Source organism: Prunus avium, chromosome 6, assembly GCF_965620075.1.
Source record: "Prunus avium chromosome 6, drPruAviu1.hap1.1, whole genome shotgun sequence".
Taxonomy (NCBI): domain Eukaryota; kingdom Viridiplantae; phylum Streptophyta; class Magnoliopsida; order Rosales; family Rosaceae; genus Prunus; species Prunus avium.
This window is the reverse complement of record NC_142289.1, coordinates 34,639,328-34,652,594: the sequence shown is the minus strand read 5'-3', so window position 1 is coordinate 34,652,594 and position 13,267 is coordinate 34,639,328. Positions and strand designations below refer to the sequence as shown.

Here is a 13,267-nt window from a genome sequence, read left to right as displayed (position 1 = left end):
TTTTTTTTTTTTTTTTTTTTTTTGGGTGGCTAGGTCAGCCAAATGCTCCCTCACTGCCTACCGTTCGGCAGGTGCAAATTTTTTTTTTTTTTTTTTTTTTTTGGTGGCTGGGTCAGCCATTTGCTTCGGTAAGGGAGCAAAGCTTGAGGGTTTAGCTTCCTTGCCGAACGGTAGGGAGCGTGGAGAGAAAAATAGAGTCCCACACACGGGCTTGGCTTTTGAGGCTTCGGCATGGAATTGGGGCCAACATCAAGAGCTGGCCTCTTAATGTTTCAACAGGAGAGCCGGGCATTTTAGGAAGAGCCGGGTCATGTGGGTTTAGCCTGGGCATTTAGCAAGGGCTGGGCCGCAAGGGTTTTGGCAAGGAGTCTAGTTATAGTTTGGGCTGGCATGAGTGTCCAGAGGCTGGGAGTTTTGGAATTTGGAAGGAGGCTAGGCTTCGCAAGGAGCTAAGCTGCATATTTGGCTAGGCCTGAGTGTTGGGCTAGGCGGGGGACCAAGGTGCCGATCAGTAAGGGCCATCTATGGCTTTTATTGAGCCTGTTTTGCTCAAGATAGGGCTAGGCAAGGGCTAGGCCTAAGTACTCAGCTTGGCCTTAGGAGTTTGTTTTGGAGCTGAGCCTTCGGAAGGGGGCTAGGTCCCTTGGATACTGACATAATTTTGGAGTTGGGATGGCGAAGGCGATACAAAGCTTTGCATGTTGCAAGGTAATGTTCCTAGGCTCGGGGTGCCGAATGTGGGCTTAGGCATGGGGGTGCTGAAGGCATGTTGCAAGAGATGGGTTTAGGCACGGGGGTGCCGAAGGCAAAGGGGATGCTAAAGGCACAAGGGTGCCGAAGGCAGAGTGGTTTGCCAAACGCACAAGCTCGCATGTCACAAGGCATTGTGCCTAGGCCCAGGGGTGCCGAAGGTGAGCTTAGGCATGGGGGCGCCGAAGGTGAGCTTAGGCACGGGGGTGCCAAAGGTGGGCTTAGGCACGGGGGTGCCAAAGGTGGGCTTAGGCACGGGGGTGCCAAAGGTGGGCTTAGGCACGGGGGTGCCAAAGGTGGGCTTAGGCACGGGGGTGCCAAAGGTGGGCTTAGGCAAAGGGGTGCCGAAGGTGAAGCTAGGCACGAGGGTGCCGAAGGCAAATGAGATGCCAAAGGTGACACAAAGCTTGCATGTGGCAAGGCAATGTGCCTAGGCACGGGGGTGCCGAAGGTGAGCTTAGGCATGGGGGCGCCGAGGGTGAGCTTAGGCACAGGGGTGCCAAAGGTGGGCTTAGGCAAAGGGGTGCCGAAGGTGAGCTTAGGCATGGGGGCGCCGAGGGTGAGCTTAGGCACAGGGGTGCCAAAGGTGGGCTTAGGCAAAGGGGTGCCGAAGGTGAGCTTAGGCAAAGGGATGCCAAAGCTTGGATGTTGCAAAGCATGGAGGTGCCAAAGGTGGGCCTAGGCACGGGGGTGCCGAAGGCGAAACAAGCTTGCATGTGGCAAGGGGAAGAGCTAGGCACGAGGATGCCGAAGGCACAAGACTTGCATGTCGCAATATAAAATGCCGAAGGGCATAGGGTGCCGAAGGTGCCAAGCTTGCATGTCGCAAGAGGAAGTGGCTAGGCACGAGGGTGCCGAAGGCATGAGACTTGCTTGTCGCAATATAAAATGCCGGAGGGCATGGGGTGCCGAAGGTGCCAAGCTTGCATGTCGCAAGAGGAAGTGGCTAGGCACGAGGGTGCCGAAGGCATAAGACTTGCTTGTCGCAATAATGCCGGAGGGCATGGGGTGCCGAAGGTGCTAAGCTTGCATGTCGCAAGAGGAAGTAGCTGGGCATGAGGATGCCGAAGGCATAAGACTTGCATGTCGCAATAATGCCAGAGGGCATGGGGTGCCGAAGGTGCCAAGCTTGCATGTCGCAAGAGGAAGTGGCTGGGCATGAGGATGCCGAAGGCATAAGACTTGCATGTCGCAATAATGCCAGAGGGCATGGGGTGCCGAAGGTGCCAAGCTTGCATGTCGCAAGAGGAAGTGGCTAGGCACGAGGGTGCCGAAGGCATAAGACTTGCTTGTCGCAATAATGCCGGAGGGCATGGGGTGCCGAAGGTGCTAAGCTTGCATGTCGCAAGAGGAAGTAGCTGGGCATGAGGATGCCGAAGGCATAAGACTTGCATGTCGCAATAATGCCAGAGGGCATGGGGTGCCGAAGGTGCCAAGCTTGCATGTCGCAAGAAGAAGTGGCTGGGCATGAGGATGCCGAAGGCATAAGACTTGCATGTCGCAATAATGCCAGAGGGCATGGGGTGCCGAAGGTGCCAAGCTTGCATGTCGCAAGAGGAAGTGGCTAGGCACGAGGGTGCCGAAGGCATAAGACTTGCTTGTCGCAATAATGCCGGAGGGCATAGGGTGCCGAAGGTGCTAAGCTTGCATGTCGCAAGAGGAAGTAGCTGGGCATGAGGATGCCGAAGGCATAAGACTTGCATGTCGCAATAATGCCAGAGGGCATGGGGTGCCGAAGGTGCCAAGCTTGCATGTCGCAAGAGGAAGTGGATGGGCATGAGGATGCCGAAGGCATAAGACTTGCATGTCGCAATAATGCCAGAGGGCATGGGGTGCCGAAGGTGCCAAGCTTGCATGTCGCAAGAGGAAGTGGCTTGGGCACGAGGGTGCCGAAGGGAAGGAATGCATATGTACAATTTTTATTATTATTTAAAGAATTTGGGTACCTTGTGGACATTTGAGCTTGTGGCATGTCCTTGGAGCTGGGCCTTCAAAGCTTCGGCAAGGGCTTGTCCTTCGGCGAGAAGAATGAGGGGCTTGATCCCGCAAGTTTCCAAGTTCTTGGTTGGTGGGCCTCATGAGCTGGGCTTTGGCGACCCAAAGATAAATGGAAGAAGGCCTAGGGCCTAAGGTACAAAGTTAGGAGTCTGGAGCCCAGAGGTCAAGTCCCCGGGTCTGGAGACCCAGGACTCGAAGGCCAGACTAACAGGAGAGTCCTGAAGAGGGAGCCCAGCTCAGTTTCGAATCCCCTCTGAAGTGGAGAGTGGTATGCTTTTATAGGTGAGAGGGAGTCTTCACTTCTTGTAGATTTCCGATGTGGGACTCCTCTTGCTTTGCTTAGAGTTTTTTCTAGTTGCTTGGTCAGTTATGGTGTCAACAAATGTAAAAATCAAGCATTCAAGTATGATTAGGAAAATTCATCTCTCTCCATAGCAACGTGACATTTGATAATTTAATTATCTTGACATTAGCGAAAAGGTAATCTTACTTTAACAAAAAATTAAAAAAGGCTGCTTTTCTTTTTGTAAAGTTATAAAAAATTTATCTGGTCCTGCCCACCTTAGGGCCTTTGTGAAATTATCCACTACTTCAGTACCAAACATAAAAAGAGTGGGGCAGTAATCCGCTGTTTTTCGGGCTTTACACAACATAACTGGTTTGCGCTCCCGTCTATCTCATATACACCCCAGATTCGCTCCTAAAACCCTAAATCGTGCATATACCCCGGTAAGATTTTCATTTTTCCTGCCTTGCCTACAAATCGGATTCTTCAAAATCCTCCACATCTAGAGCTACCAATCAGCCAACTTTGAATTCCATCTCACTGAGTAAGACTCCTGAAATCCTCTCCGCTAATTTTTCCCATTTTGGTTTTGGTTTTGAAGGAATCTGTGTTAAGTTATTTGGGGTTTTCAGGGTCCAATGGCTGCTGCTCCTAACAATGCGCCGACGGCTGTGGACAAGGAACAGGTAAGCACCCTTGGCTTCATTGTCTTTTAGTTTCTACCTATTGGACAGTGTCAAGCAATTGAATTATTAGATTGAAATTTTATTTGTGCCAAAGATCGGATTTTGGGGCAAGTTTGGGGATTTCATGGATCAGATGCTAAATGGGTATTTAGAACTTGCATCTTCTGTAAACTTGGGTGTAACCAAATTTGGTCATGGTCTGTAAATGGTCAATGATGGCAGGTTTAGCCTTAGTGAAACCAAGGCATTTCCTGGGAGTTGGGAAGCAACAACGTTGTTCATTTTTATGGATTAACAATCTTTTTCTTATGAATTATTGTCCAAAAAGTGGTAAGAGTGGTGCTTTTGAAATAATCTTGACGTTTTGGAATGACTTGAAGTTTGTTTTTCACAAATTTTGCAGATTTTTGGTATGGCAGAGAAGGAGATGGAGTACAGGGTTGAGTTGTTTAACAAGTAAGTTCTCCGTGTGGTGTTGTTAGATGTCACGGTATACCAATGTGGTTTTTTAAGGAATGTGGGGTTTTTGCAAGGCTTATTATCTGAATTCTTCAAGCTCAGCTCCTGTAGTTAGAGCAATTCTTTGCGCTTGCCTGCTTCACTTCTATTTTCATACTTCGTGAGCATATACGGTGGTGCACAAAAGAAAAAAAAAAGCTTATGATTGATACTTCCAAAGCTACCTGACTTGTTAGTGTTGTTGTGTAATTCTGCGAGCATTATAGTAACCTTGTGTTATACACTTAGCTAAGCACATCTATTTAGGTTGTGAATGTAAATTTGGTATATGCAATTTTCCATCTCTAATACTTTAGCTGTTGTGGTTATCCAGTTTTCATTAATGATTTTGATTGTTTTTTTTTTTTCATATTCAGGCTTACCCACACATGTTTCAACAAGTGCGTTGAGAAGAAGTATGAGAACTCTTTTCTTTTCTCTTTTTATGTTCTATGGACCTGTATGAAAGATGTGTGGCATTTTACTTTTAGGTCATTTTATTCTTAATACTGAAGTTAGTGAATTTGAATTTGTCAAATCATCCAGGTACAAGGAGGCTGAGTTAAATATGGGTGAAAACAGTTGCATTGATCGCTGTGTCTCAAAATACTGGCATGTAAGTTATCAATCTGTTTTCTTATGAATTTGGTGCTATGGTTTCCTTGTTCTTTCAGTCATTTGATTTCTTACGTCTATTTTAATGTCTTATCTATTGTCAGTGAAGTTCTCTAAATAATTTCTTTGGTCAAATTTTAAAACTACTGGGATAGCAATTTTCTTTTACAGTAATTTTTTTTATATAAATTAAGTAGTGCCCTTTATCAAGTGATGCTTTTGGTTGAATGAATAAAAATTAATAAATCTTGCGTATATTACTTCATAAACAATTTTGCTACTGCTGAAACTATAATTGTGCGAATGGTGTTTTTTATTTATAATAATTTTAGAAATGGTGGTATTATTATATAAATATTTTAATGTGCATATATTTGAATTTTTTGTTGTTTGCAGGTAACAAATCTAGTTGGACAGCTGCTTGGTGCTGGTCGGCCTCCAATGTAAAACTTATGCCTCATCTGATTTGGGATTTACAGTGCTTGGCTGGGTGGGGTGATGTGGAGATTGTAATTGTTCACATTGTTATGCCTTTTTGTTTTTTAACAAATTGTCATAAGCTGGTTCCATTTTGTGGTCAAAGAAAGAAATAGGGACAGTTTAACATATGCCGCACTAGGTTCATAATAGAATTGGGCATCCATAATGAGGATTTTTTTTCAAATTTTCTGTTGAATAACTGCCATTGTTTTTAATTGTTTGGTTACAGCATAAAATGTTAGGGTACTTCTACCTTTTCGGCAGCATTGTGAACTGAAAGGAGCGATAAGGGTTTTTCTGGTTTATTAATATACTTGCTGCATTGTTTGAGTTCACTTCCTCCCCTTAATGAATGATGTACTAGTACCAAGTTATGTTTGTCCCTGCTATTCGTTCCGACGGTCTCGTATGCATGATAGAGTCAATCAAATTATACTTGCTATTGCCATTTCTAAGTGCGTTTTACATTAAGACGGACGAAAGAAAATCTAATCATGGCTGCCTGAACATAGCACAGGACACAAACGAACATAAGAAAATCTAACAAAAACGTGCATTAGATATCTTTCAAACTATTATATATTCATGTTTATAATGGTTACAGTCGCTGTTGTAGGCGTTGATCTATGGGTCAAATCTCCTAACTTGGGCCAACATGGTAACACTTGCTATCAAATATACCTGTTAACGCTTTGAGGAAGCTCAGTGGGGTGATGACACTGATGAGCAGAGGAGAGAGAATTTTAGGAAGAGGATGAGAAGAAAACGCCTTAGGGGTGATGTTAATCCTGTGCTTCCTATTTTGGTTCCCAATCTCTTGTTGCTTTCTCTTCTGTTTTGGAACCCATTTCCTTAAATTAAGTGGTTCCTGTTGTTAACATCTTATCCTACTGTTCTTGTATCTGGGTCTTTGAGAAATCTCTGTTTTCTTAAAACAGTATAGCTATTTAAATATTCGAATACATTTAAAACGTACAACCACGCGGCCATACTTTTTAAACAATATAGCCCTAAGTCTCTTTTCCTCTCCCGCCTTATTCTCTTCTTCCTTTGAAAAATAAGAAATTAAAAAAAAATTGCATCCTTTGCCCATTCCTGGTTTGGAGTGGTCTTATAGCATAGAAATCCTAAGTACCCTATTCCAGGCAATTTAAGCACCCTTTTTTTAATATTAATTTTTCTTTATCATGCTTTCCCAATGCATTAATTCTCTGTATATTCATATGAGGTTGTACTTTGAAAGATATCTTATGCACGTTTTTGTTAGATTTTCTTATGTTCCAAATGGCCCTAAATCTGTCGCTGTATTTCCTTCAATCGAAGACCCTAGTTACGAAATAAACTATCCCATCGAACCACTCATCTACTACATTTTCAATATGTTTGTTGATGTCGATGTCAAGCAGCAGCAGTAGTTTATTAATTGAGCTGAAACTCAAACCTAAAGGTGTTTATTTTGTTACAACATTCTTAAGATTTTGTTACACTTTCATATTTTATGTTTCCTTGACTTCCAAGGATGAGCCATCTTTTAAGGTTTGCTCAGCATCATTATTCAATCCTAGGCTCTTCAGGGCAGCCGCTTGGAGATAGAAGGCAGTTGGCCATTCAGGGTGTTGTACAAGAGCCTGCATAGCATCTCCAAGAGCTTCTTGTGCCATATCACTCATCAAGTAACACAAGCACCGTCTAGCAAACAACGTTCCTGATTCAATGCTCCCACGATCAATGAACTGCAACGAGAAGGAAGAAAGGAAATCCGGCTCGGAGTAAGATGATAAGCATATGAAATCATGTGTGGAAACTCGTAACTTTTTGTTTGCAGAACAGAAAACTTCAATTCTTGTAACCCCGACACTAATCATATAGTCTAATATGATTCTATAACTAGATGAAGGAGCAAATTACATCGTGTAAGTGGTGATTTTGATGACACAACGATGACGAACAAATTTTGTAGTTCTAAATTAGTGAGTATTTTTTACCCCAAAAAAAAAATTAGTGAGTACCGACTTACTTCTGTGTAAAATTCTATGGCACTAGCAAATTCTTTTGCTCGAAATGCAGCATCCCCATGTTTCTTAAAGTTCAATCTTTCCTGCATTTGGTCTGTCCACATTTGGAAAGAAAGCTGCCAGGTAACTCCAAAGTAAGGGCAGTGCATTAAACAAATTCAACACAAAAAGTTTACTCATAAATGTAAAAGAATAAAATTTGCTAGGAAACAGAGAGAACAAGTTTTTTTTTTCCTCTTTTGTTTCTCCCTTGGAAGATGTCACAAAATATACAATACGGAAAAATCAGAAATGAGGATCACTAACTTCAGTTTGAGCCCCCTCATCTTCCTTGTATCCAATCATCAGCAATATTTCATGTATTCTAGCAAGATCTAATCTCGAGCAAGCTTCACCTAGAGGTGACAACACTGTCTGCTTTGGAGGAATATTTCCATGTGGAAAACCCATCAAAACGTATGATGGAACCTGCTACGAACCACTATGTGTGATGAATAATACCTTCATGGCTTTCTATTGCAGAAGTAATGCAACTCAAATTTCGAAAATATAAATCAATTTTTGGTTACGATGGAAGAGAATTGAACCATTGACATAGCTTAATTGTAACCAATTTCCCGCTTAGCCTAAAACAAATCAAATTTCAAAGCATATAACAAATAAAGATGGGCATACCTCAGTTTTTTCTTGAAGAGGAAAAAGTGCGGACACAATGTACTTAAAATCTGGCCTGTTATGAGGTTCGTACTGCAAACATTGTGAAGCTAACCGCACCATCTCATTACCGTCGTCATTTGAGAAATGACCTTCCAAGCATGAGTCCATCAGCATCAAAAAATTCTTGTCACGTATGAGGTCAAGCGCCTTGTAGAAAGAAAATTAAACATTACTTAGCTAGAAGCTTAACCAGAAGCCACAATTGGCAACCAATTACTTAATCAGGAAATGCTGAGAATGAGACACAATCAGATAGCCTTAACTTAGAGCACCTTTATAAACACAAGTTACATATATAGACCATAAGATGTCAAGCAAAATATCAGGTCAACAATGCATCTCAATCGAACATACGAAGGGAAAGTTACATGGCTTGGAGGGATATGTCTGCCACTGAGCAGATTGAGCAACAGGGTCCCAAAGCTGTAAACCAAACTTTCTGGTATCACTCTTCCTGCATGCCAAACAGAAAGATGTACAATTAGCTCAACTCAATACTATTGATCGTGTAGATCAACATGTCGAAAGTTCATGCATGACAAGTATAAGATTGAATTAGAAAACTGTTTTTCCATTTGCTGAAGCAGTGATGGTATGAGTTACCTGTCCTCAAGAACTCTGGAGGGGTGAAAGCCAAGTTGGTAAAGCTCTCGCCATCTTTACTATTCTTCATAAGGCCAAAGCAAGAGAGTCTGGGATTTCCATCCTGTCAATCAAGTGCTGGCTCAATGTAAGGTCCAAAAAAGGATTAACAAATTTTGTTGAAATGAAAGGGTATAAGAGTCCAATTAATTACCTGATCTAACAGGACTCTATGAGCATTGAGATCATGGTACAATGCCTGCCCTTTGCTGCTGCAATACTCTAAAGCTTGGGCCACAAACAATTGCCCATTTCATCGGTTGAGTCTCCCCTACACCAATTTGTACCAATTTCATCCTATAATTACCTCAATATCTTTTTTTTGGTCAAGTACCTCAATATCAATACCAACAGAAAAACAAAATAATATTATCTTCTCTTGATCTGTTTCCTCAAACTTAACAAACCAGAGGGTTGTCAAATCCCATTTTCAAAAACACGTACCATCACACCACTCACACCGAAATAAGACAAAGCAAAATAAGTTTAGTTGAAGATTTGGGGGGAACTTACACTGGAAAAGGTGCTTGAAGAAAGTTTCATTTGGCATGAACTCAGCCACAAGCAATCTCTTATCATCCTCAATGCAACACCCAATCAAATTCGCCAAACGCTCGTTGCTTAGCCTCCCCACAGCTCTAGCTTCCTCCTATAAGAGAGATAACCAAATGTTCGGTTCATTTTTACACATGATTTTTCATGTTATTCACCTATTATTTTGAGTTAGTTCTTGACATTTTATAGCTTTTTACTTCCTTTTTGTGTTTTCTTAGATTTTACCTTGGTTAGAATGAAAATGAGCTAAAAATGCATTATTGGTTATAAATTCTGTTTTTGTTCATTTTCGTAGGTCAACTTCTTGGCCTGGGATCAACATGCTCTGGTGCTCGGATGAGGTGAAGATCTTCATGAAACTTGTTCCAATGGATGTTGACTACAACATATCCAAATTTGAGCTCCATTGGACAAGTATTGCCTATCCAACCAATCCAGCATGTTACCATAGCTCTGGAAATCCGAAATTGGCCAGCTTTTACCTCAATTGTGTCATCTTGATTCTTCTTGTTACCATAACACTTGGTAACAAGAAATTACCTTAGTAAATGAGATATTTTCTGAAGCAATTGGCATCTTTGTGAAGACAAGGCTTCATCATGGCAAAGGGGACAAGGGCAAAGGCTTTAACTAAAGCATGAGTTTTATATTATTTCTTTGAGCTGGAATTGATGGGCAAAAAGGCATTTGGGAGGCAATCTGAAGTGGGAGAGCTTCTTGAACGTGGGGAATGAATCCATTCTAATATTCTACACATTGGGAGCAGATTTTGGAGAGCTTGGAGCTAGGAAAAAGCCAAGGTGCAGCCAAGCAAAGTGGAGAAGAAAGCTTCCACCATTGATGACCTTGAAGCTTTCACAATTTTCTCAAAATCTGTAAACTCTTTCTAATTTTATTTTGAGTTTGTATTTGGAATAAGTATGAGCAACTAAACTCCATAGCTAGGGCTTAGGTTGAAGCCCTAAACATGATTACCTTATTGTTTTGATGCTTGAGTGGATGAATTTCTAGACATTGTTGATGAATTCCAATTCACCAAATTAATCTATCCTTGATGTGTGTTTTTCCTTGGTTGGCCATCTTTGAAAGCATGCTTCTTGAGGTTGTTGGGATTATGTGTATCTTCATGTTTTCCTAAGCAATAAATGGATGGAGTAAGAACCATCAATGTGAATTGGTTTCTTGAATACCTAATGTAAACACCATGCTATTAGGATTCTTGTGATGTTCATATTCTCTTTGAACTTAATGGGTTTTCCTTGTAATTGAATCGAAGTACGAACCATACCTAGGTTCGGTTATGGGGAGGGCACAAGTATTGTAGCACGAACCATGCACTTTACGTATATTAGAGAGAATCAATGCGTCTTGAGCCACGACCCATGATCTTGATTGCGAACATCTTCATCAACACGTTTAGAGTTCATCACTTGAGTATCCATGAACATGGGTAGAATTGTTTAGGGTGGATTCCGAAACCCTAGTGTTTGTTACTTGGTACTTTCACATTTTGATAACTCATCTCTGCCATTCTCATTTAAATTCAAAGTCCATTTACTTTCATGCAATAGAAATAGGTCACTTGAACCAAACCAAACCCCCCCCCCCCCCCCCCACCAAATGTGTGTGTGAGTTGCGTGTTTGATACGTTGTGTGTCTTGTTTACTGAATTTTATTTGTTTCCGTAATTGTTGTGTGTCTTCTTCGCATTGTTCATTTTCACTGTTCACGGCATTGTTCACAGGTGATAAAAGGGTGATAGAAAGTGCTGTTTCTGTTTTTCTTTGGTTTCTTGTGTTGTTTCATTTCTTTTACATTTCTTTACTCATTTTTAGTTTCCAATTTGCATTTGTGCATTTGTGGTGTGTTAAATTAGTGTTCTTTACGTACTCAAATTAGAACTTATAGGAAGCCGACAAGTTCTTCGTGGGATCGACCCCGTACTTACATAATCTATACCTCAATAGATTCGTGCACTTGCGGATATTTTTAATTGGTTGTTTGCACATTAATTTGTGTCCTTTTAGGAATGCAACACCAAACCCACCACATATAGATTTGTTTATTAAAAAGAAAATGAAGAAGTAAATTTAGCTAACTGTCAATGTGCGCACAAGAAATGGGCGGGAATCCGGCCAAGCGGAGAAGGTGAAGCGCTTAACGGCGATCAAACGGCTGTCTTCCAGCTTCCCTTTGTAGACCACATTGGGAGCTTTCTCTGCATGCTCAGAGACAACATTATGGGACGAGAATCCTGATGTGGCAGCTCTTAGTTGGTCCAAGCTGAACACAGACAGTGAGTTCTTTTCGTTTTCGTTCCCGGCCTCTGCATTTCAGAAAAGAAAAAAGTATGCAAAACTTTCTCGGGAAAGTAAGGGAAAACAACATTCAAACGAACAAAAACAACAATACAAAAAATTGAAAATCTCACCTATGTCCGAGAATTCATTGATATTATTGGACGGGCGGAAGCAAAGACAGAATCTGGTTCCCATTAATAGTATCTGATAAAACCAAGTCAGAGAGAGAGAGAGAGAGAGAGAGAGAGAGAGAGAGAGAGAGCTTGAAACCTAGCTGAATTGTGTGCATGAATGTTTGTGTCTAAAAAGTTGAGTTGTGCTTCTAGAGAGTTTTGAACCACTTTCCCGGGTAGTACTAGGAGACTTCAAGAGGGGAAATTCATGGTCACCATTACTTTAAAAAGATTTTAAGTCATACATCAAATTACATGCAGGAAACAATGAAGTCGGTCAGGGGACAATTAGACGCGGAAGGAAGGATCATATATATGGCCTTCTTTACCATCCAGCGGGGTCAAGACTCTCAAAGTCAACCAGGGAAGTTTCCATTGTATTACCATCAAATTTTCAGTTTTATATTTCTTTCTTATTCCCCATGAGCCATCTTCTACCATGGGAATGTCAAATGATAAAGAAAGCATGTTGATGCATCATAAACCACCTATTATTCATTTCAAAGCCCCTGTTTTAATTTATAATCCAATAATATTTATGATCCAAAGGACATTTTACATGATACAAACTCAAAAATCTAAATCAAATATAACACAGCAGAGCAAACAAACAATAATTTTTTACTTGTATAGATCAAAATAATTAAAAAGATACACCAAGACCAACATAAAGACTGTTACAATTAATCCTCCTGTTGCTGCAGAGCAGAACTCAAATGTCAAAGTGGGAAGATGGAAAAAGCTAGATACAATTGTAAATGAAAGAAGAGGGAAAAACACCTATACAGTTTCAGCTTTTATTTTTTGTTGACTTCCAACGACGCTCCATCATTTAGAGTTTCCTGCGCATCATTATCCATCCCTAGGCTCTTTAGGGCAGCTGCTTGAAGATAGAAGGCAGTTGGCCATTCAGGGTTTATTACTAGGGCTTGCATAGTGTGGGAACCGAATTAAATCAAAACCCTATATCAGATAATTCCTTCCATTTGGGGATTATTTGACCTAATTGGGAGTTACTCAATTTAATTGGGAGTTGCCTAATTAAGTTGGGATTGATTTGATTCCTACCACAATTAGGGATTTGATTTAAATCAAATAAATCAAATCCCTAATTAGTCAAATCTCGCCAAATCAGGAAGGAATAATTCATTTCCATCTACGGAATTATTCCTCTGAAACCCTAGCCTCCGAGGCCCCTATAAATAGATGGCTACACACAAGGGTTGAGGCACGTCTAAATTCCTACTGAAACTCTGTAGAGATTATCCCTCACAAACCCTAGCCGCCATACTCTCTTTCCCTTTTTCACAAGGCTCCAGCCACCACTCACGGCTCCGGCCACCCGGTTTACACCTTACATATATATCTCCGTACCCTATTTAGCTAGTGCTTTCTTACAAAACACTTGAACTAACTTAGGCATCGGAGGGCCTTTGGCCAACACCCCCTGGGTGTGGTCCTCTTATCGGATTTGTTTTGCAGGGAAAAAGAGGCGGCAAAGAAGAAAGGGGGATATTTCAATCAAATATTCTTGTGGGACGAAAAGCGCTCC

The 13,267-nt window shown here is 41.5% G+C and overlaps 1 protein-coding gene and 1 pseudogene across 2 annotated transcripts; one reads left to right on the top strand and one right to left on the bottom strand.

Annotated features, from left to right (window-relative positions):
* Positions 1-3,409: 3,409 nt before the first annotated feature.
* Positions 3,410-5,648, top strand: TIM10 (Tim10/DDP family zinc finger protein). 2 transcript variants are annotated; one of them, XM_021964900.2, is made up of 6 exons: positions 3,410-3,578; positions 3,667-3,720; positions 4,124-4,176; positions 4,596-4,634; positions 4,765-4,834; positions 5,230-5,648. In XM_021964900.2, exons 2-6 carry the CDS (start codon positions 3,673-3,675, stop codon positions 5,278-5,280), a joined length of 261 nt encoding a protein of 86 aa, XP_021820592.1. In that variant the 5' UTR covers positions 3,410-3,578; positions 3,667-3,672; the 3' UTR covers positions 5,281-5,648. The 2 variants fall into 2 exon arrangements, with proteins under 2 accessions (XP_021820592.1, XP_088111444.1); XM_088255318.1 differs by lacking the exon at positions 3,410-3,578 and having other exon boundaries at positions 3,649-3,720.
* Positions 5,649-6,809: 1,161 nt separating this feature from the next.
* LOC110762659 (serine/threonine-protein kinase BSK5-like) lies at positions 6,810-11,792 on the bottom strand (annotated as a pseudogene).
* Positions 11,793-13,267: the final 1,475 nt, after the last annotated feature.